The 23,690-nt window shown below is 48.5% G+C and overlaps 1 protein-coding gene across 7 annotated transcripts in view; it reads left to right on the forward strand.

The window, feature by feature from the left end:
* The window catches only part of LOC110487800 (chromatin remodeler ATRX), a 104,289-nt gene that overhangs the window by 46,635 nt on the left and 33,964 nt on the right, over positions 1 to 23,690 (forward strand). For 4 of the 7 annotated variants that reach the window (XM_090198938.1, XM_090198941.1, XM_090198942.1 and 1 more), the window contains 11 exons: positions 7,435 to 7,501; positions 7,636 to 7,769; positions 7,887 to 8,075; positions 8,355 to 8,599; positions 11,268 to 11,453; positions 13,188 to 13,353; positions 15,371 to 15,480; positions 18,528 to 18,674; positions 19,147 to 19,324; positions 19,408 to 19,545; positions 22,932 to 23,107. In XM_090198938.1, the coding sequence (XP_090055064.1) occupies positions 7,435 to 7,501; positions 7,636 to 7,769; positions 7,887 to 8,075; positions 8,355 to 8,599; positions 11,268 to 11,453; positions 13,188 to 13,353; positions 15,371 to 15,480; positions 18,528 to 18,674; positions 19,147 to 19,324; positions 19,408 to 19,545; positions 22,932 to 23,107 (1,736 nt within the window). Of the gene's footprint in view, positions 1 to 7,434; positions 7,502 to 7,635; positions 7,770 to 7,886; positions 8,076 to 8,354; positions 8,600 to 11,267; positions 11,454 to 13,187; positions 13,354 to 15,370; positions 15,481 to 17,837; positions 17,886 to 18,131; positions 18,288 to 18,527; positions 18,675 to 19,146; positions 19,325 to 19,407; positions 19,546 to 22,931; positions 23,108 to 23,690 lie in introns of those variants that run through there. The other 3 variants (XM_090198940.1, XM_090198943.1, XM_090198944.1) reach the window with 3 other exon arrangements.

Consider the following 23,690-nt stretch of genomic DNA (forward strand, 5'->3'; position numbering starts at 1 on the left):
TCTCCAGGAACAGGGTTGGAGTTAAAACCTACAGGAGGGTATCTCTCCAGGAACAGGGTTGGAGTTAAAACCTACAGGACAGTACCTCTCCAGGATAGTAACTCTCTAGAACAGGGTTTAGAAAGACAAGACTTTACAATTTAAATGACTGAAAATGTCTGAATTCAGGGTATTGTTAGTTGTTTTGGATAATTTATAGGTTTTGGGACTATATGAATCAAATGTATTTATATAGCCCTTTTTACATCAGCTCATATCAAAGTGCCTAAAACCCCAAACAGCAAGTAATGCAGGTGTAGAAGGACTATTTTCAAAGTAATTCTTTGTTATTTAACCTTTATTGAACTAGGCAAGTCTCTTAAGAATAAATTCTTATTTACAATGATGGCCTCCCAAAAGGCAAAAGGCCTCCTGTGGGGACGGGGGCCTGGGTTTGAAATAAATACAATAAAAATATAGGACAAAACACACATCACAACAAGAGAGACAACACAGCACTACATAAAGAGAGACCACACAACACTACATAGAGACAGCACAACACTACATAGAGACACCACAACACTACATAAAGAGAGACAGCACAACACTACATAAAGAGAGACACCACAACACTACATAAAGAGAGACAACACAACACTACATAAAGAGAGACAGCACAACACTACATAGAGACACCACAACACTACATAAAGAGAGACACCACAACACTACATAAAGAGAGACCACACAACACTACATAAAGAGAGACCACACAACACTACATAAAGAGAGACCACACAACACTACATAGAGACACCACAACACTACATAGAGACACCACAACACTACATAGAGACACCACAACACTACATAAAGAGAGACCACACAACACTACATAAAGAGAGACCACACAACACTACATAAAGAGAGACCACACAACACTACATAAAGAGAGACCACACAACACTACATAAAGAGAGACCACACAACACTACATAAAGAGAGACACCACAACACTACATAAAGAGAGACCACATAACACTACATAAAGAGAGACCACACAACACTACATAAAGAGAGACACCACAACACTACATAAAGAGAGACCACACAACACTACATAAAGAGAGACCACACAACACTACATAAAGAGAGACACTACAACACTACATAAAGAGAGACACTACAACACTACATAAAGAGAGACCACACAACACTAGAGAGACCTAAGACAACACTACATAAAGAGAGACCTAAGACAACACTACATAAAGAGAGACACCACAACACTACATAAAGAGAGACACCACAACACTACATAAAGAGAGACACCACAACACTACATAGAGACACCACAACACTACATAAAGAGAGACACCACAACACTACATAAAGAGAGACACCACAACACTACATGAAGAGAGACACCACAACACTACATAAAGAGAGACCACACAACACTACATAAAGAGAGACACCACAACACTACATAAAGAGAGACACCACAACACTACATAAAGAGAGACACCACAACCCTACATAAAGAGACACCACAACACTACATAAAGAGAGACCACACAACACTACATAAAGAGAGACACCACAACACTACATAAAGAGAGACACCACAACACTACATAAAGAGAGACACCACAACACTACATAAAGAGATACACCACAACACTACATAAAGAGAGACTACACAACACTACATAAAGAGAGACACCACAACACTACATAGAGACACCACAACACTACATAAAGAGAGACAACACATCACTACATAAAGAGAGACTACACAACACTACATAAAGAGAGACACCACAACACTACATAAAGAGATACACCACAACACTACATAAAGAGATACACCACAACACTACATAAAGAGAGACACCACAACCCTACATAAAGAGATACACCACAACACTACATAAAGAGAGACAGCACAACACTACATAAAGAGAGACACCACAACCCTACATAAAGAGACACCACAACACTACATAAAGAGAGACCACACAACACTACATAAAGAGAGACACCACAACACTACATAAAGAGAGACACCACAACACTACATAAAGAGATACACCACAACACTACATAAAGAGAGACAGCACAACACTACATAAAGAGAGACCACACAACACTACATAAAGAGAGACAGCACAACACTACATAAAGAGAGACAGCACAACACTACATAAAGAGAGACACCACAACACTACATAGAGACAGCACAACACTACATAGAGACAGCACAACACTACATAAAGAGAGACAGCACAACACTACATAAAGAGAGACACCACAACACTACATAAAGAGAGACCACACAACACTACATAAAGAGAGACAGCACAACACTACATAAAGAGAGACCACACAACACTACATAAAGAGAGACCACACAACACTACATAAAGAGAGACCACACAACACTACATAAAGAGAGACCTAAGACAACACAACACTACATAAAGAGAGACCTAAGACAACAACATACCAAGGCAGCAACACATGACAACACAGCATGGCAACAGCACATGGTAGCAACACAACATGGTAGCAGCACAACATGGTACAAACATTATTGAGCACAGACAACAGCACAAAGGGTAAGAAGGTAGAAGAGACCTTTGTGGACCTTTAACAGAATGTGGCTTGTAGAACGAGTGTTGTATGTGGAGGATGAGGGCTGCAGTAGATATCTCAGATAGAGGGGAGTGAATGGGTGTTGTATGTGGAGGATGAGGGCTGCAGTAGATATCTCAGATAGGGAGGAGTGAAGGGGTGTTGTATGTGGAGGATGAGGGCTGCAGTAGATATCTCAGATAGAGGGGAGTGAAGGGGTGTTGTATATGGAGGATGAGGGCTGCAGTAGATATCTCAGATAGGGGCGAGTGAAGGGGTGTTGTATATGGAGGATGAGGGCTGCAGTAGATATCTCAGATAGGGGGGAGTGAAGGGGTGTTGTATGTGGAGGATGAGGGCTGCAGTAGATATCTCAGATAGAGGGGAGTGAAGGGGTGTTGTATGTGGAGGATGAGGGCTGCAGTAGATATCTCAGATAGAGGGGAGTGAAGGGGTGTTGTATGTGGAGGATGAGGGCTGCAGTAGATATCTCAGATAGAGGGGAGTGAAGGGGTGTTGTATGTGGAGGATGAGGGCTGCAGTAGATATCTCAGATAGAGGGGAGTGAATGGGTGTTGTATGTGGAGGATGAGGGCTGCAGTAGATATCTCAGATAGGGAGGAGTGAAGGGGTGTTGTATATGGAGGATGAGGGCTGCAGTAGATATCTCAGATAGGGGGGAGTGAAGGGGTGTTGTATGTGGAGGATGAGGGCTGCAGTAGATATCTCAGATAGGGGGGAGTGAAGGGGTGTTGTATGTGGAGGATGAGGGCTGCAGTAGATATCTCAGATAGGGAGGAGTGAATGGGTGTTGTATGTGGAGGATGAGGGCTGCAGTAGATATCTCAGATAGGGAGGAGTGAAGGGGTGTTGTATATGGAGGATGAGGGCTGCAGTAGATATCTCAGATAGGGGGAGTGAAGGGGTGTTGTATGTGGAGGATGAGGGCTGCAGTAGATATCTCAGATAGGGAGGAGTGAAGGGGTGTTGTATGTGGAGGATGAGGGCTGCAGTAGATATCTCAGATAGGGAGGAGTGAAGGGGTGTTGTATATGGAGGATGAGGGCTGCAGTAGATATCTCAGATAGAGGGGAGTGAAGGGGTGTTGTATGTGGAGGATGAGGGCTGCAGTAGATATCTCAGATAGGGGGCAGTGCGGCCTAAGAGGGTTTTATAAATAAGCATCAACCAGTGGGTCTTGTGACGGGTATACAGAGATGACCAGTTTACAGAGGAGTACAGAATGCAGTGATGTGTCCTATAAGGAGCATTGGTGGCAAATCTGATGGTCGAATGGTAGAGAACATCTAGTTTCTAGAGAGCACCTTTACCTGCCAATCTATAAAGTATGTCTCCGTAATCTAGCATGGGTAGGATGGTCATCTGAATCAGGGTTAGTTTGGCAGCTGGGGTGAAAGAGGAGCGATTACGATAGAGGAAACCAAGTCTAGATTTAACTTTAGCCTGCAGCTTTGATATGTGCTGAGAGAAGGACAATGTACCGTCTAGCCATACTCCCAAGTACTTGTATGAGGCTCCAAACCCTCAGAGGTAGTAATCACACCTGTGGGGAGAGGGGCATTCTTCTTAACCAAACCACATGACCTTTGTTTTGGAGGCGTTCAGAACAGGGTTAAGGGAAGAGAGCTTGTTGGACACGAAGAAAGTTTTGTTGTAAAGTAAGAGAACATTAAGCCTTTTCTCCTGAAATGGAAGTCTAATTTACAGTTTTACTGCAAGGCAGTGCTGGTGGTTCTTCAAATTGTTTATTTTCTTAAAACTGGAATATTTGGTAAATAGCCCACACTATCTTGAAAAATAACGGTTAAATAAAAAGAAGAAAGTCTTCAGTGTTTATATTGTTCTGATTTGACATAACCTACATTTTAATGTGAAATTATCATTAGGTAGGATCCTATGAAATGTCATTTTGTCTGATTCCGTTTTGTTCTTTCGCAAATTCCGTATGTTTAGTTATTCCAGGTTTCAGTTTTTTGCTCTGAAAATCACGTTGTTAATAGAACAGGTGTTTAAGTCCACAGCTTTACACCACTTCTGGAGACCACAGTTGAGATCTGGGAAACATCTGATGTTTAAGTGTAGTTACCCTTTTAATTCCACCTAGCGAGATGCTGCCGTCTAGCGGCCGGCGAGAGGCTGAGATGCTGCCGTCTAGCGGCCGGCGAGAGGCTGAGAGGCTGCTGTCTAGCGGCCAGCGAGAGGCTGAGAGGCTGTTGTCTAGCGGCCAGCGAGAGGCTGAGAGGCTGTTGTCTAGCGGCCAGCGAGAAGCTGAGAGGCTGTTGTCTAGCGGCCAGCGAGAGGCTGAGAGGCTGCTGTCTAGCGGCCAGCAAGAGGCTGAGAGGCTGCCGTCTAGCGGCCGGCGAGAGGCTGAGAGGCTGTCGTCTAGCGGCCGGCGAGAGGCTGAGAGGCTGTCGTCTAGCGGCCGGCGAGAGGCTGAGAGGCTGTCGTCTAGCGGCCGGCGAGAGGCTGAGAGGCTGTCGTCTAGCGGCCGGCGAGAGGCTGAGAGGCTGTCGTCTAGCGGCCGGCGAGAGGCTGAGAGGCTGTCGTCTAGCGGCCGGCGAGAGGCTGAGAGGCTGTCGTCTAGCGGCCGGCGAGAGGCTGAGAGGCTGTCGTCTAGCGGCCGGCGAGAGGCTGAGAGGCTGTCGTCTAGCGGCCGGCGAGAGGCTGAGAGGCTGTCGTCTAGCGGCCGGCGAGAGGCTGAGAGGCTGTCGTCTAGCGGCCGGCGAGAGGCTGAGAGGCTGTCGTCTAGCGGCCGGCGAGAGGCTGTCGTCTAGCGGCCGGCGAGAGGCTGTCGTCTAGCGGCCGGCGAGAGGCTGTCGTCTAGCGGCCGGCGAGAGGCTGCTGTCTAGCGGCCGTCGAGAGGCTGCTGTCTAGCGGCCGTCGAGAGGCTACTGTCTAGCGGCCGGCGAGAGGCTGCTGTCTAGCGGCCGGCGAGAGGCTGCTGTCTAGCGGCCGGCGAGAGGCTGCTGTCTAGCGGCCGGCGAGAGGCTGCTGTCTAGCGGCCGGCTACGCTGACTGACGAGACCAGAGTCACTCTCTTTAGTGTCACAGTCCTTTGGTTGTCCGTCCTGATGTGATACCATGGACATGAGTTACGAAGGGCTTTAGGAGATCAACTTCAGTTAGTTCTAGTCAACACTTGTTGTAAAAGCACAGTAAATTAATAGCCTACCAGGCGCCATGGTTGGCTATGGGAAACATAATACATTAATTAATAGCCTACCAGGCTCCATGGTTAATTAATAGCCTACCAGGCTCCATGGCTAATTAATAGCCTACCAGGCTCCATGGCTAATTAATAGCCTACCAGGCTCCATGGTTAATTAATAGCCTCCCAGGCTCCATGGTTAATTAATAGCCTACCAGGCTCCATGGTTAATTAATAGCCTACCAGGCTCCATGGTTAATTAATAGCCTACCAGGCTCCATGGTTAATTAATAGCCTACCAGGCTCCATGGTTAATTAATAGCCTACCAGGCTCCATTAATAGCCTACCAGGCTCCATGGTTAATTAATAGCCTACCAGGCTCAATTAATAGCCTACCAGGCTCCATTAATAGCCTACCAGGCTCCTTATATTTACATTATATTTATATTACATATTTATATTACATTATATTTACATTATATTTATATTACATTATATTTACATTATATTTATATTACATTATATTTACATTATATTTATATGACATATTTATATTACATTATATTTATATTACATTATATTTATATTACATTATATTTACATTACATATTTATATCACATTGTTACCATTTATATTACATTGTTACCATTATATTGCATGGGGTGTGAATTCACCAGCATGCTTGCTCCCGCACGCTCTCTCCCTGCTCTGTGTCAAGAAATTCAACTGCAACCAACCACAGCCCACATAAATTGTACCGGGAGGCAGGATAGATGTCAGACTGCGTTTCCCGCTCGCTTTATGCCTGACAGGAGCCTTTCCTATCAACAGATGGCTTGGAAGATGCGTATCGTTCATTCTCGCGGGAGAGGGACTAGCCAACTGAAGTGTTTAAATAAAGTATCCAGCAGAAATGGAGTCTAACGGGCTGATTAGCTGACGGCCTTGTGGAAAACACAGCCTCTAACCCTGGTCTCTGTGGAAAACACAGCCTCTAACCCTGGTCTCTGTGGAAAACACAGCCTCTAACCCTGGTCTCTGTGGAAAACACAGCCTCTAACCCTGGTCTTTGTGGAAAACACAGCCTCTAACCCTGGTCTCTGTGGAAAACACAGCCTCTAACCCTGGTCTCTGTGGAAAACACAGCCTCTAACCCTGGTCTCTATGGAAAACACAGCCTCTAACCCTGGTCTCTGTGGAAAACACAGCCTCTAACCCTGGTCTTTGTGGAAAACACAGCCTCTAACCCTGGTCTCTGTGGAAAACACAGCCTCTAACCCTGGTCTCTGTGGAAAACACAGCCTCTAACCCTGGTCTCTGTGGAAAACACAGCCTCTAACCCTGGTCTTTGTGGAAAACACAGTCTCTAACCCTGGTCTCTGTGGAAAACACAGCCTCTAACCCTGGTCTTTGTGGAAAACACAGCCTCTAACCCCTGGTCTCTGTGGAAAACACAGCCTCTAACCCTGGTCTCTGTGGAAAACACAGCCTCTAACCCTGGTCTCTGTGGAAAACACAGCCTCTAACCCTGGTCTTTGTGGAAAACACAGCCTCTAACCCTGGTCTCTGTGGAAAACACAGCCTCTAACCCTGGTCTTTGTGGAAAACACAGCCTCTAACCCCTGGTTTTCTCTGTGTCTGTAGGAGAGGAAGGTAACCATGACGCTTCTCAGATGGCTGTTGATGATGACGATGATGATCCAGAAAACAGGTCTAAAAAATATTTTCATAAACACAAACCGAATATGTCCTCAAACCGCATGCTCTCAACCAGCTGACTGTGACATTCCTTTTCTTATTTCCTTTCCTTGTGTCCTTTCCTTGTGTCCTTTCCTTCCTCAATAGGATTGCCAAGAAGATGCTGCTGGCCCAGATCAAGGCCAACTACTCTTCAGGAGCAGAGGAGAGCTCTGACGAGGATGGAGAAGAGAAGGAACAGAGGAAGGGAGGAGAGGAGGAGGAGGAGGAGGAGGAGGAGGGTGGGTTACGTTCAAGTTGTTGATACGTTAGTGATTCTGCAGTGCTTCATTCCACCACTAGTGTTTTACATCACCAGATGTAGAAACCATAAATAACTGCTTGTGTTCCATAAGCAGATGATGGTGAGGAAGAGGAGGAGGAGGAGGAAGGGGACTCTGGCTCTGACATGGATGTGAAGAAGAGTGGGGGGCGTCGCCACCGGCTGCTCCGCCACAAACTGACGCTGAGCGAGGGAGAGTCAGGAGAGGAGAAAGAGAAACCAGCCAGCAAGGGGAAGAAGGAGACCAAGAGGACCAGACGGAAAGGTATGGGGGTTGGCAGTGTGGCTGTCTGGCGCTCTGTCTGGCGCTCTGTCTGGCCGACTGTCTAAGCTTGTGTCAACACCTATGGAACAGAATGAATGTCGTACTCTGCAAACTGCTATGACTGTTTTCACTCAGCTTTACCTCCCTCCCACCCCGTCTCTCTCGCCATTTTCTCTCTCGCTCGCCCCTCTCTCTCGCCCCTCTCTCTCTCTCTCTCTCTCGCCCCCCTCTCTCTCTCTCGCCCCCCTCTCTCTCTCTCTCGCCCCTCTCCCTCCCCAGTGGGCAGTGATGACTCAGCAGACTTAGACTCTGAGGAGTCGGCTAGCAGCAGTGAGTCAGGAGTTAGTGAGGAGATCAGTGAGGAGGAGGAGGAGGAGTCAGAGGAGGAGTCAGAGGAGGGCAGCAGTCGCAGGAGGACCACGCGCTCCTCCAAGAAGAAGAAGAAGAAGAAGGAGGAGAGGAGCTACGCCCAGAAGAAGAAACGCCGTCGCATCAAGGTTCAGGACTCTTCATCTGACGAGAAGGTATGGGGGAGGGGGGAAAGGAAGGGAGAAGGTATGGGGGAGGGGGGGAAAGGAAAGGAGAAGGGAGGGGGGAAAGGAGAAGGGAGGGGGGAAAGGAAAGGAGAAGGGAGGGGGGAAAGGAGAAGGGAGGGGGGAAAGGAAAGGAGAAGGGAGGGGGGAAAGGAATGGAGAAGGTATGGGGGAGGGGGGAAAGGAAGGGAGAAGGTATGGGGGAAAGGAATGGAGAAGGTATGGGGAAAGGAATGGAGAAGGTATGGGGGAAAGGAATGGAGAAGGTATGGGGGAGGGGGGAAAGGAAGGGAGAAGGTATGGGGGAGGGGGGAAAGGAAGGGAGAAGGTATGGGGGAGGGGGAAAGGAAGGGAGAAGGTATGGGGGAGGGGGGAAAGGAGAAGGTATGGGGGAGGGGGGAAAGGAAGGGAGAAGGTATGGGGGAAAGGAAGGGAGAAGGTATGGGGGAAAGGAATGGAGAAGGTATGGGGGAAAGGAATGGAGAAGGTATGGGGGAAAGGAATGGAGAAGGTATGGGGGAAAGGAATGGAGAAGGTATGGGGGAAAGGAATGGAGAAGGTATGGGGGAGGGGGGAAAGGAATGGAGAAGGTATGGGGGAGGGGGGAAAGGAAGGGAGAAGGTATGGGGGAGGGGGAAAGGAAGGGAGAAGGTATGGGGGAGGGGGGAAAGGAGAAGGTATGGGGGAGGGGGGAAAGGAAGGGAGAAGGTATGGGGGAAAGGAAGGGAGAAGGTATGGGGGAAAGGAATGGAGAAGGTATGGGGGAAAGGAATGGAGAAGGTATGGGGAAAGGAATGGAGAAGGTATGGGGGAAAGGAATGGAGAAGGTATGGGGGAGGGCGGAAAGGAAGGGAGAAGGTATGGGGGAAAGGAATGGAGAGGGGAGGGGGGAAAGGAAGGGAGAAGGTATGGGGGAGGGGGGAAAGGAAGGGAGAAGGTATGGGGGAGGGGGGAGGGGGGAAGGAATGGAGAAGGTATGGGGGAGGGGGAATGGAGAAGGTATGGGGGAAAGGTATGGGGGAGGGGGGAAAGGAAGGGAGAAGGTATGGGGGAGGGGGGAAAGGAAGGGAGAAGGTATGGGGGAGGGGGGAAAGGAAGGGAGAAGGTATGGGGGAGGGGGGAAAGGAGAAGGTATGGGGGAGGGGGGAAAGGAAGGGAGAAGGTATGGGGGAGGGGGGAAAGGAGAAGGTATGGGGGAGGGGGGAAAGGAAGGGAGAAGGTATGGGGGAGGGGGAAAGGAAGGGAGAAGGTATGGGGGAAAGGAAGGGAGAAGGTATGGGGGAAAGGAATGGAGAAGGTATGGGGGAAAGGAATGGAGAAGGTATGGGGGAAAGGAATGGAGAAGGTATGGGGGAAAGGAATGGAGAAGGTATGGGGGAGGGCGGAAAGGGAGGGAGAAGGTATGGGGGAAAGGAATGGAGAAGGTATGGGGGAGGGGGGAAAGGAAGGGAGAAGGTATGGGGGAGGGGGAATGGAGAAGGTATGGGGGAAAGGAATGGAGAAGGTATGGGGGAGGGGGGAAAGGAAGGGAGAAGGTATGGGGGAGGGGGAAAGGAGAAGGTATGGGGGAAAGGAATGGAGAAGGTATGGGGGAGGGGGGAAGGAAGGGAGAAGGTTTGGGGGATGGGGGAAAGGAAGGGAGAAGGTATGGGGGAGGGGGAAAAGAGAAGGTATGGGGGAAAGGAATGGAGAAGGTATGGGGGAGGGGGGAAAGGAAGGGAGAAGGTATGGGGGAGGGGGAAGGGAGAAGGTATGGGGGAAAGGAATGGAGAAGGTATGGGGGAGGGGGGAAAGGAAGGGAGAAGGTATGGGGGAAAGGAATGGAGAAGGTATGGGGGAGGGGGGAAAGGAAGGGAGAAGGTATGGAGGAGGGGGGAAAGGAAGGGAGAAGGTATGGGGGAGGGGGAAAGGAGAAGGTATGGGGGAAAGGAATGGAGAAGGTATGGGGGAAAGGAATGGAGAAGGTATGGGGGAGGGGGGAAAGGAAGGGAGAAGGTATGGGGGAGGGGGGAAAGGAAGGGAGAAGGTATGGGGGAGGGGGAAAGGAGAAGGTATGGGGGAAAGGAATGGAGAAGGTATGGGGGAGGGGGGAAAGGAATGGAGAAGGTATGGGGGAGGGGGGAAAGGAATGGAGAAGGTATGGGGGAGGGGGGAAAGGAATGGAGAAGGTATGGGGGAGGGGGGAAAGGAAGGGAGAAGGTATGGGGGAGGGGGAAAGGAGAAGGTATAGGGGAGGGGGAAAGGAGAAGGGGAGGGGGAAAGGAGAAGGTATAGGGGAGGGGGAAAGGAGAAGGTATGGGGGAGGGGGAAAGGAGAAGGTATGGGGGAGGGGGAAAGGAGAAGGTATGGGGGAAAGGAATGGAGAAGGTATGGGGGAAAGGAATGGAGAAGGTATGGGGGAGGGGGAAAGGAGAAGGTATGGGGGAAAGGAATGGAGAAGGTATGGGGGAGGGGGAAAGGAGAAGGTATGGGGGAAAGAAATGGAGAAGGTATGGGGGAGGGGGGAAAGGAAGGGAGAAGATATTCACCTTACAAATATAGAATTTGGTCTGGAATTCAAATTGATTGGTTACCACGTTCACGATGTGTGATTGGTTAGTTGACCCCTGGGGGTTGATGTTGAAAGGTCAGAGGTTAACCGTCATTCCCTCTCCTCCAGAGCGGGTCAGGAGAGGACGGCTCGGGGAAGGAGGATGGAGACACTCCTAAAGGACAGAGGAAGAAGATCAGAAAAATCCTCAAGGACGACAAGCTGAGGACGGAAACGAGGGATGCCCTGAAGGAGGAGGAGGAGAGGAGGAGACGCATCGCTGAGAGGGAGCAGCTCAGGGAGAAACTCAGAGAGGTAAAAAGTCAACTGTGTGTGTGGACCCCAGGAAGACTAGCTGTTGTCATGGCATCTGCTAATGGGATGGAAATGAAGATAATGATTGACTGAGTCAATCAATGAGTGGACTCCAAACGGAGGAGTCAGATGGATGTATGGGCCTTTGTGGCTCAGATAAGAGCATGGTGCCGGCTATGATCAGTTATCACAGGGATCACACAGAGTATAAATGTACTTTAAACACTTTTTGAATAGAGTTGAAGTCGCTTAGTGTGACTTTGTCTGTCTGTAAAGGTTTAAATGCTTGTAGACGAGAAGATCAGCTGCCCTATACTCCTAGGAACATAACCTGTCCCAACCAGCTGCCCTATACTCCTAGGAACATAACCTGTCCCAACCAGCTGCCCTATACTCCTAGGAACATAACCTGTCCCAACCAGCTGACCTATACTCCTAGGAACATAACCTGTCCCAACCAGCTGCCCTATACTCCTAGGAACATAACCTGTCCCAACCAGCAGAACAGTCTCCCAGCTGCCCTATACTCCTAGGAACATAACCTGTCCCAACCAGCAGAACAGTCTCCCAGCTGCCCTATACTCCTAGGAACACAACCTGTCCCAACCAGCTGCCCTATACTCCTAGGAACATAACCTGTCCCAACCAGCTGCCCTATACTCCTCGGAACATAACCTGTCCCAACCAGCTGCCCTATACTCCTAGGAACATAACCTGTCCCAACCAGCTGACCTATACTCCTAGGAACATAACCTGTCCCAACCAGCAGAACAGTCTCCCAGCTGACCTATACTCCTAAGAACATAACCTGTCCCAACCAGCAGAACAGTCTCCCAGCTGCCCTATACTCCTAGGAACACAACCTGTCCCAACCAGCTGCCCTATACTCTTAGGAACATAACCTGTCCCAACCAGCTGCCCTATACTCCTAGGAACATAACCTGTCCCAACCAGCTGCCCTATACTCCTAGGAACATAACCTGTCCCAACCAGCTGCCCTATACTCCTAGGAACATAACCTGTCCCAACCAGCTGACCTATACTCCTAGGAACATAACCTGTCCCAACCAGCAGAACAGTCTCCCAGCTGCCCTAAATTCCTAGGAACATAACCTGTCCCAACCAGCAGAACAGTCTCTCAGCTGCCCTATACGCCTAAGAACATAACCTGTCCCAAACAGCAGAACAGTCTCTCAGCTGCCCTATACTCCTAGGAACACAACCTGTCCCAACCGGCAGAACAGTCTCCCAGCTGCCCTATACTCCTAGGAACACAACCTGTCCCAACCGGCAGAACAGTCTCCCAGCTGCCCTATACTCCTAGGAACACAACCTGTCCCAACCAGCTGACCTATACTCCTAAGAACATAACCTATCCCAACCAGCAGAACAGTCTCTCAGCTGCCCTATACTCCTAGGAACACAACCTGTCCCAACCGGCAGAACAGTCTCCCAGCTGCCCTATACTCCTAGGAACACAACCTGTCCCAACCAGCTGACCTATACTCCTAAGAACATAACCTGTCCCAACCAGCAGAACAGTCTCTCAGCTGCCCTATACTCCTAGGAACACAACCTGTCCCAACCGGCAGAACAGTCTCCCAGCTGCCCTATACTCCTAGGAACACAACCTGTCCCAACCAGCTGACCTATACTCCTAAGAACATAACCTGTCCCAACCAGCAGAATAAATGTATGTATTTGTATGTGCAGACTGTAATGCTTTTAGACTAGACTCTACATGTCCCTCCCGACCAGGTACTCGTGGTGGAGGAGGCGTCCGCCGTGGCTTGTCCAATCACAACCAAGCTGGTGCTGGATGAAGACGAGGAGACCAAGGAGCCCATGGTGCAGGTTCACCGCAATCTGGTCACTAAGCTCAAACCACACCAGGTCGACGGTGAGAGACATGTAGTAGTAGTGGAGCCCATGGTGAAGGTGGAATAGTAGGAGTAGTAGTAGGAGTAGTAGTAGTAACAGTAGTAGTAGTAGTAGTAGTAGCAGCATTAGTAGTAGTAGTAGCAGCATTAGTAGTAGCAGCATTAGTAGTAGTAGCAGCATTAGCATTAGTAGCAGCATTAGTAGTAGTAGTAGTAGTAGTAGTAGTAGTAGCAGCATTAGTAGCAGCATTAGTAGCAGCATTAGTAGTAGTAGTAGTAGTAGTAGTAGTAGCATTAGTAGCAGCATTAGTAGTAGTAGCAGCATTAGTAGTAGCAGCATTAGTAGTAGTAGTAGCAGTAGCATTAGTAGCAGCATTAGTAGTAGTAGTAGTAGTAGTAGCAGCATTAGTAGTAGTAGCAGCATTAGTAGTAGTAGCAGCATTAGTAGTAGTAGTAGCATTAGTAGTAGTAGCAGCATTAGTAGTAGTAGTAGCAGCATTAGTAGTAGTAGCAGCATTAGTAGTAGTAGTAGTAGCAGCATTAGTAGTAGTAGCAGCATTAGTAGTAGTAGTAGCAGCATTAGTAGTAGTAGTAGTAGCAGCATTAGTAGTAGTAGCAGCATTAGTAGTAGTAGTAGTAGCAGCATTAGTAGTAGTAGTAGTAGCAGCATTAGTAGTAGTAGTAGCAGCATTAGTAGTAGTAGTAGCAGCATTAGTAGTAGTAGCAGCATTAGTAGTAGTAGTAGTAGTAGTAGCAGCATTAGTAGTAGTAGTAGCAGCATTAGTAGTAGCAGCATTAGTAGTAGTAGTAGTAGTAGCAGTAGTAGTAGTAGTAGTAGTAGTAGTAGTAGTAGCAGCATTAGTAGTAGTAGCAGCATTAGTAGTAGTAGTAGTAGTAGTAGCAGCAGTAGTAGTAGTAGTAGTAGCAGCATTAGTAGTAGTAGTAGTAGTAGTAGCAGCATTAGTAGTAGTAGTAGTAGTAGTAGTAGCAGCATTAGTAGTAGTAGCAGCATTAGTAGTAGTAGCAGCATTAGTAGTAGTAGTAGTAGCAGCATTAGTAGTAGTAGCAGCATTAGTAGTAGTAGTAGTAGTAGCAGCATTAATAGTAGTAGCAGCAGTAGTAGTAGTAGCAGCAGTAGCAGCAGTAGTAGTAGCAGCAGCAGTAGCAGTAGTAGCAGTAGTAGTAGTAGTAGTAGTAGTAGTAGTAGTAGTAGTAGTAGCAGCAGCAGCAGCAGCGGTAGTGGTAGTAGTAGCAGCAGCAGCAGCAGCGGTAGTGGTAGTAGTAGCAGCAGCAGCAGTGGTAGTAGTAGTAGCAGTAGCAGCAGCAGTAGTAGTAGTAGCGGTAGTGGTAGAACCAGCAGTAGTAGAACCAGCTCTAGTAGAACCAGTGGTACCGGTAGTAGAACCAGTGGTAGTAGAACCAGTGGCAGCGGTAGTAGAACCAGCGGTAGTAGAACCAGCGGTAGTAGAACCAGTGGTAGCGGTAGTAGAACCAGCGGTAGCGGTAGTAGAACCAGTGGTAGTAGAACCAGCGGCAGCGGTAGTAGAACCAGCGGTAGTAGAACCAGCGGTAGTAGAACCAGTGGCAGCGGTAGTAGAACCAGCGGCACCGGTAGTAGAACCAGTGGCAGCGGTAGTAGAACCAGCGGTAGTAGAACCAGCGGCAGCGGTAGTAGAACCAGCGGTAGTAGAACCAGCGGTAGTAGAACCAGCGGTAGTAGAACCAGCGGTAGCAGAACCAGCAGTAGTTGTAACAACCAAACCAACAGGTAGAGAACGTCTTTCATCATAATGTTGATGGTATAGTGAATGGAGCGCTGCTATTACTTGTTTACTCATCAAGTCATTACCTCATCAAGTCATTACCTCATCAAGTCATTACCTCATCAAGTTATTACCTCATCAAGTCATTACCTCATCAAGTCATTACCTCATCAAGTCATTACCATGCTTCACAGCAGTCTGCGTCAACGCCAAACAGACATGTCTTCAGAAATGCTTTGGGTGTTGAGTGAGGTCTCTGTGTCTGTCTCTCTAGGGGTCCAGTTCATGTGGGACTGCTGTTGTGAGTCGGTGAAGAAAACCAACAAGAACTCTGGTTCTGGATGTATCCTGGCTCACTGTATGGGTCTGGGAAAAACACTGCAGGTCTGTACCACCCAGCCACCTGTTGTTTCTGTTTGTTAGACTTTCATTTCTGTCTTCCTATAGAAAGGGGGGTGTTTCTCTGGTTGTGGGAGGAGCATAATATCTACTTCCACCATTTATCTCATCTGACCCTGTAATTACCTGCTTTTACCACTAGGGGGTAACCCTGCACTGTACTCTGTTGCAGTCCCTGCTTTTACCACTAGGGGGTAACCCTGCACACGGTCTACTTCACCCTTTGTCTCTGTACAGTGCATTCAGAAAGTATTCAGACCCCTTGACTTTTTCCACATTTTGTTACGTTACAGCCTTATTCTAAAATGGATTAAATAGACCCCCCCCCCCCCCCCCTCATCAATCTACACACACTACCCCACAATGACATCACAATACCCCACAATGACATCACAATACCCCACAATGACATCACAATACCCCACAATGACATCACAATGACATCACACTACCCCAGTATGACATCACAATACCCCACAATGACATCACAATACCCCACAATGACATCACAATGACATCACACTACCCCAGTATGACATCACAATACCCCATAATGACAAAGCAAAAACGTTTATTTAGATCTGTTTTCAAATGTCTTATGTTTTTTATTTATCTTATCTCTGTATTCAGACCCTTTGCTATGAGACTCGAAATTGAGCTCAGGTGGATCCTGTTTCCATTGATCATCCTTGAGATGTTTCTACAACTTGATTGGAGTCCACCTGTGGTAAATTCAATTGATTGGACATGATTTGGAAAGAAATACACCTGTCTATATAAGGTCCCACAGTTGACAGTGCATGTCAGAGTAAAAACCAAACCATGAGGTCAAAGGAATTGTCTGTATGGCTCCGAGACATGATTGTGTAGAGGAACAGATCTGGGGAAGGGCACCAAAACGTTTCTGCAGCATTGAAGGTCCCCAAGAACACAGTGACCTCCATCATTCTGAAATGGAAGAAGTTTGGAACCACCAAGACTCTTCCTAGAGCTGGCTGCCCGGCCAAACTGAGCAATCAGGGTAGAAGGGCCTTGGTCAGGGAGGCGACCAAGAATCCAATAGTCTCTCTGACAGAGCTCCAGAGTTCCTCTTTGTAGATGGGAGAAACTTCCAGAAGGACAACCATCTCTGCAGCACTCCACCAATCAGGTCTTTATGGTAGAATGGCCAGACAGAAGCCACTCCTCAGTAAAGGCACATGACAGCCCGCTTGGAGTTTGCCAAAAGGCACCTAGAGGATTCTGACTGTGAGAAACAGGATTCTCTGGTCTGATGAAACCAAGATTGAACTCGTTGGCCTGAATGCCAAGCTTCACATCTGGATAAAACCTGGCACCATCCCTACGGTGAAGCATGGTGGTGGCAGCATCCCTACGGTGAAGCGTGGTGGTGGCAGCATCCCTACGGTGAAGCGTGGTGGTGGCAGCATCCCTACGGTGAAGCATGGTGGTGGCAGCACCCCTACGGTGAAGCATGGGGGTGGCAGCACCCCTACGGTGAAGCATGGTGGTGGCAGCACCCCTACGGTGAAGCATGGTGGTGGCAGCACCCCTACGGTGAAGCATGGTGGTGGCAGCACCCCTACGGTGAAGCATGGTGGTGGCAGCACCCCTACGGTGAAGCATGGTGGTGGCACCACCCCTACGGTGAAGCATGGTGGTGGCACCACCCCTACGGTGAAGCATGGTGGTGGCATCCACCCCTACGGTGAAGCATGGTGGTGGCAGCATCCCTACGGTGAAGCATGGTGGTGGCAGCATCATGCTGTGGGGATATTTTCCAGCGGCAGGGACTTGGAAAACTTGTCAGAATAGATGAACGGAGCAAAGGACAGAGATCCTTGATGAAAACCTGCTCCAGAGCGCTCAGGACCTCCGACTGGGGCGAAGGTTCACCTTCCAACAGGACAACGACCCTATTGATTTATCGTTATGGGACAGTGTGTCGCGTCGTTATGGGACAGTGTGTCGCGTCGTTATGGGACAGTGTGTCGCGTCGTTATGGGACAGTGTGTCTATGGGGTATTGAGTCATGAGGTTTTGAGACGTTATGGGAGGGGATTGAGTCGTTATGGGGTATTGTCAGTAGTGTGTCATTTATGGGGGTATTGTGTCTTGGGGTATTGTCTTTATCTGGTAGTGTGTCGTCTTGGGGTATTGAGTCATGAGGTATTGTGTCATTATGGGGTAGTGTGTCATTATTGGGTAGTGTGCCATTATGGGGTAGTGTGCCATTATGTGGGTATTGTGCGTAGATTTATGAGGGGGAAAAAATAATTGTATCCATTGTATAATAAGGTTGTAACGGAACAAAATGTATCTAACCCTGTTTATATCACTAGGTGGTAACCCTACTCCACACTACTGCTGTGTGACAAGTTAGACTACTCTCTCTATGTGTATATATCTATACTGTATCTAACCCTGTTTATATCACTAGGTGGTAACCCTACTCCACACTACTGCTGTGTGACAAGTTAGACTTCTCTCTCTATGTGTATATATCTATACTGTATCTAACCCTGTTTATATCACTAGGTGGTAACCCTACTCCACACTACTGCTGTGTGACAAGTTAGACTACTCTCTCTATGTGTATATATCTATACTGTATCTAACCCTGTTTATATCACTAGGTGGTAACCCTACTCCACACACTACTGCTGTGTGAAAAGTTAGACTTCTCTCTCTATGTGTATATATCTATACTGTATCTAACCCTGTTTATATCACTAGGTGGTAACCCTACTCCACACTACTGCTGTGTGACAAGTTAGACTACTCTCTCTATGTGTATATATCTATACTGTATCTAACCCTGTTTATATCACTAGGTGGTAACCTTACTCCACACACTACTGATGTGTGAAAAGTTAGACTTCTCTCTCTATGTGTATATATCTATACTGTATCTAACCCTGTTTATATCACTAGGTGGTAACCCTACTCCACACTACTGCTGTGTGACAAGTTAGACTTCTCTCTCTATGTGTATATATCTATACTGTATCTAACCCTGTCTATATCACTAGGTGGTAACCCTACTCCACACACTACTGCTGTGTGAAAAGTTAGACTTCTCCACGGCTCTGATCGTCTGTCCTCTCAACACGGTTCTCAACTGGCTCAATGAGTTTGAGAAGTGGCAGTACGGCTTCAAGGACGAGGAGAGTTTAGAGGTACACACACACACACACACACACACACACACACATATTCACACAGTTGAAGTCAGAAGTTTACATACACTTAGGTTGGAGTCATTAAAACTCGTTTTTCAACCACTCCACAAATGTCTTGTTAACAAACTATAGTTTTGGCAAGTCGGTTAGGACATCTACTTTGTGCATGACACAAGTCATTTCATCATCAATTGTTTACAGACAGATTATTCCACTTATAATTCACTGGATCACAATTTCAGTTGTCGTTTTCTGTAAAGAAATGCTCTAAATGGCACTGTGTTTATTTGGGAGAAATGTTGTCAGTAGTTTATAGAATAAAAACAAACATTTTAATTTGACCCAAACACATACCTATAAATAGTAAAACCACAGAAAGAGATCATTATGCAGTGGTCTCTAGTTTTTTCCAGAGCTGTGTGTGTGTTTACGCTGTGTGTCGGTGTTGCCGCTCTGTGTCTGTCACTAGGTGACGGAGCTGGCCACGGTGAAGCGTCCTCAGGAGAGAGCTTCTGCTCTGCAGCAGTGGCAGGAGGATGGAGGAATCATGATCATTGGCTATGAGATGTACCGTAACCTCACACAGGGTAGAAACATCAAGAGCAAGAAACTCAAAGAGACCTTCCAGAAGACCCTGGTTGACCCAGGTAGGTAGAGGACACACACACGGTTATTTCTTGTATCCAGTTTCTTCTCAACTCTCTCTGCTCTGTGTTGTCTCTCTCCCCAGGCCCAGACTTTGTGATCTGTGATGAGGGCCACATCTTGAAGAACGAGGCGTCGGCCATCTCTAAAGCCATGAACTCCATCAAGACCCGACGGAGAGTGGTGCTCACTGGCACACCGCTGCAGAACAACCTCATAGAGTGTATGTCCGTTACTTCCTGTTATATCCACACTGCTGCAGAACAACCTCATAGAGTGTATGTCCGTTACTTCCTGTTATATCCACACCGCTGCAGAACAACCTCATAGAGTGTATGTCCGTTACTTCCTGTTATATACAGTTAGCCAAAATCAAACAGAACTTCCCATAGGGCAGGAGTCCCTCTCCTCTTTCTGTAGAGTGAACCAGAACGGCCCGTGGGGCAGGAGTCCATCTCCTGTTTCTGTAGAGTGAACCAGAACGGCCCGTGGGGCAGGAGTCCATCTCCTGTTTCTGTAGAGTGAACCAGAACGGCCCGTGGGGCAGGAGTCCATCTCCTGTTTCTGTAGAGTGAACCAGAACGGCCCATAGGGCAGGAGTCCCTCTCCTGTTTCTGTAGAGTGAACCAGAAAGGCCCGTGGGGCAGGAGTCCATCTCCTGTTTCTGTAGAGTGAACCAGAACGGCCCGTGGGGCAGGAGTCCATCTCCTGTTTCTGTAGAGTGAACCAGAACGGCCCGTAGGGCAGGAGTCCATCTCCTGTTTCTGTAGAGTGAACCAGAACGGCCCGTGGGGCAGGAGTCCATCTCCTGTTTCTGTAGATTGAACCAGAACAGCCCGTAGGGCAGGTGTACATCTCCTGTTTCTGTAGAGTGAACCAGAACGGCCCATAGGGCAGGAGTCCATCTTCTGTTTCTATAGAGTGAACCAGAACGGCCCGTGGGGCAGGAGTCCATCTCCTGTTTATGTAGAGTGAACCAGAACGGCCCGTGGGGCAGGAGTCCATCTCCTGTTTCTGTAGAGTGAACCAGAACGGCCCGTGGGGCAGGAGTCCATCTCCTGTTTCTGTAGAGTGAACCAGAACGGCCCGTGGGGCAGGAGTCCATCTCCTGTTTCTGTAGAGTGAACCAGAACGGCCCATAGGGCAGGAGTCCCTCTCCTGTTTCTGTAGAGTGAACCAGAAAGGCCCGTGGGGCAGGAGTCCATCTCCTGTTTCTGTAGAGTGAACCAGAACGGCCCGTGGGGCAGGAGTCCATCTCCTGTTTCTGTAGAGTGAACCAGAACGGCCCGTAGGGCAGGAGTCCATCTCCTGTTTCTGTAGAGTGAACCAGAACGGCCCGTGGGGCAGGAGTCCATCTCCTGTTTCTGTAGATTGAACCAGAACAGCCCGTAGGGCAGGTGTACATCTCCTGTTTCTGTAGAGTGAACCAGAACGGCCCGTAGGGCAGGAGTCCATCTCCTGTTTCTGTAGAGTGAACCAGAATGGCCCGTAGGGCAGGAGTCCATCTCCTGTTTCTGTAGAGTGAACCAGAACGGCCCGTAGGGCAGGAGTCCATCTCCTGTTTCTGTAGAGTGAGCCAGAACGGCCCATAGGGCAGGAGTCCATCTCCTGTTTCTGTAGAGTGAGCCAGAACGGCCCATAGGGCAGGAGTCCATCTCCTGTTTCTGTAGAGTGAACCAGAACGGCCCATAGGGCAGGAGTCCATCTCCTGTTTCTGTAGAGTGAGCCAGAACGGCCCGTAGGGCAGGAGTCCATCTCCTGTTTCTGTAGAGTGAACCAGAACGGCCCGTGGGGCAGGAGTCCATCTCCTGTTTCTGTAGAGTGAACCAGAACGGCCCGTAGTGCAGGAGTCCATCTCCCGTTTCTGTAGAGTGAGCCAGAACGGCCCGTAGGGCAGGAGTCCATCTCCTGTTTCTGTAGAGTGAACCAGAACGGCCCGTGGGGCAGGAGTCCATCTCCTGTTTCTGTAGAGCGAACCAGAACGGCCCGTAGGGCAGGAGTCCATCTCCTGTTTCTGTAGAGTGAACCAGAAAGGTCCGTGGGGCAGGAGTCCATCTCCTGTTTCTGTAGAGTGAACCAGAAAGGCCCGTGGGGCAGGAGTCCATCTCCTGTTTCTGTAGAGTGAACCAGAACGGCCCGTAGGGCAGGAGTCCATCTCCTGTTTCTGTAGAGTGAGCCAGAACGGCCCATAGGGCAGGAGTCCATCTCCTGTTTCTGTAGAGTGAGCCAGAACGGCCCGTAGGGCAGGAGTCCATCTCCTGTTTCTGTAGAGTGAGCCAGAACGGCCCGTAGGGCAGGAGTCCATCTCCTGTTTCTGTAGAGTGAACCAGAACGGCCCGTGGGGCAGGAGTCCATCTCCTGTTTCTGGAGAGTGAACCAGAACGGCCCGTGGGGCAGGAGTCCATCTCCTGTTTCTGTAGAGTGAGCCAGAACGGCCCGTGGGGCAGGAGTCCATCTCCTGTTTCTGTAGAGTGAGCCAGAACGGCCCATGGGGCAGGAGTCCATCTCCTGTTTCTGTAGAGTGAGCCAGAACGGCCCATAGGGCAGGAGTCCATCTCCTGTTTCTGTAGAGTGAACCAGAACGGCCCATAGGGCAGGAGTCCATCTCCTGTTTCTGTAGAGTGAGCCAGAACGGCCCGTAGGGCAGGAGTCCATCTCCTGTTTCTGTAGAGTGAACCAGAACGGCCCGTGGGGCAGGAGTCCATCTCCTGTTTCTGTAGAGTGAACCAGAACGGCCCGTGGGGCAGGAGTCCATCTCCTGTTTCTGTAGAGTGAACCAGAACGGCCCGTGGGGCAGGAGTCCATCTCCTGTTTCTGTAGAGTGAACCAGAACGGCCCGTAGGGCAGGAGTCCATCTCCTGTTTCTGTAGAGTGAACCAGAACGGCCCGTAGGGCAGGAGTCCATCTCCTGTTTCTGTAGAGTGAACCAGAACGGCCCGTGGGGCAGGAGTCCATCTCCTGTTTCTGTAGTGAGACAGCTCGATGTTCAGGACGCTCCATGACATACTAGCGTCCTGTCTATATTCAGGGTTTTTAGTGGGTATCTTAAGTATTCATACCCGAGAATATTTTTCACATTTTGTTCCTTTTCAGAGAGGGATTCACAGAGGGTCTTCTATCTACACAATACTTCATAATTTCAAAGAGAGAAGCAAATTCTGCAAATGAAATTAGGCGAACTATTCGAATTTTAGCTACCAGGAAATGGCAGAGCGATTTCTGCATATTGCTTCTTTAAATCTTGACTGAGCTTGAATAATTTTGAAACTATTTAATGGGAAAATATTGCACAATACAGGTGTGCAAAGCTCTTATGAGACTCACCTCAGAAGACTGACAGCTGTTATCACTGCCAAAGGTGTTTCAAACATGTATTGACACACGGGGTGAATACTTACCTAATCAAGCTATATTCGTTTATTTCTCTTTTTTGATTTAATTTTTTACATTTCAGGATTTTGTTTAGATGGACGACAACAAAATGACAATGAAATCCTTTTTAAATCTTGCGTTATAACACAACAAAATGTGACGAAATCCGTGAGGGCTGAATATTTATGATACCACTGTGTATTTGAAAGTGTACCAATGTGTGTGTGCCCTGTCCAGACCACTGCATGGTGAACTTCATCAAGGAGAACCTGCTGGGGTCAGTGAAGGAGTTCAGGAACCGCTTCGTCAACCCCATCCAGAACGGGCAGGCAGCAGACTCCACAGACCAGGATGTACGGATCATGAAGAAGAGGGCTCACATCCTCTACGAGATGCTCAATGGATGTGTTCAGGTAACACTGTGGGTAACGGGCGGCTCACATCCTCTACGAGATGCTCAATGGATGTGTTCAGGTAACACTGTGGGTAACGGGCGGCTCACATCCTCTACGAGATGCTCAATGGATGTGTTCAGGTAACACTGTGGGTAACGGGTGGCCCACAGCCTCCCTTTTGTAGGCCCGCGGATCCATTTCCAAAAACTCAGTCAGGTTTTCAATTTACTGTTGCTAGGCAGAATAGAGGAATTCACAAGGTGACATTTCTAATTGCGGTTGAGCATCAGCAGTTTCTGTCTTATGTCAATCACTGTCAATCACTCAATTAGTCATGTCAGCTAGCAATGTTTTAGATTGGTAAATTAGTCAGCCGGTTGTCTAAACTTGTAGTAATATTTGCCGAATATAGACCGGGCACACAGGACATGTGCCCAGGGGGCCCTGCTGACCTCGAGGGGGGCCCCCATTCATTTTGTGAGTCACTCTCACTCAGATATCATATTATTAAGATTACAGGAAATTTGCTGTAAAACTGCCCATTTTTCCCCCCTGATGCCAAAAGGTGGAGAATTGCAGGAAATGTCCTTTAAAGTGATAC

The sequence above is a fragment of the Oncorhynchus mykiss genome, chromosome 14, assembly GCF_057628025.1.
Source record: "Oncorhynchus mykiss isolate SJ-2025 chromosome 14, ASM5762802v1, whole genome shotgun sequence".
Lineage (NCBI taxonomy): Eukaryota > Metazoa > Chordata > Actinopteri > Salmoniformes > Salmonidae > Oncorhynchus > Oncorhynchus mykiss.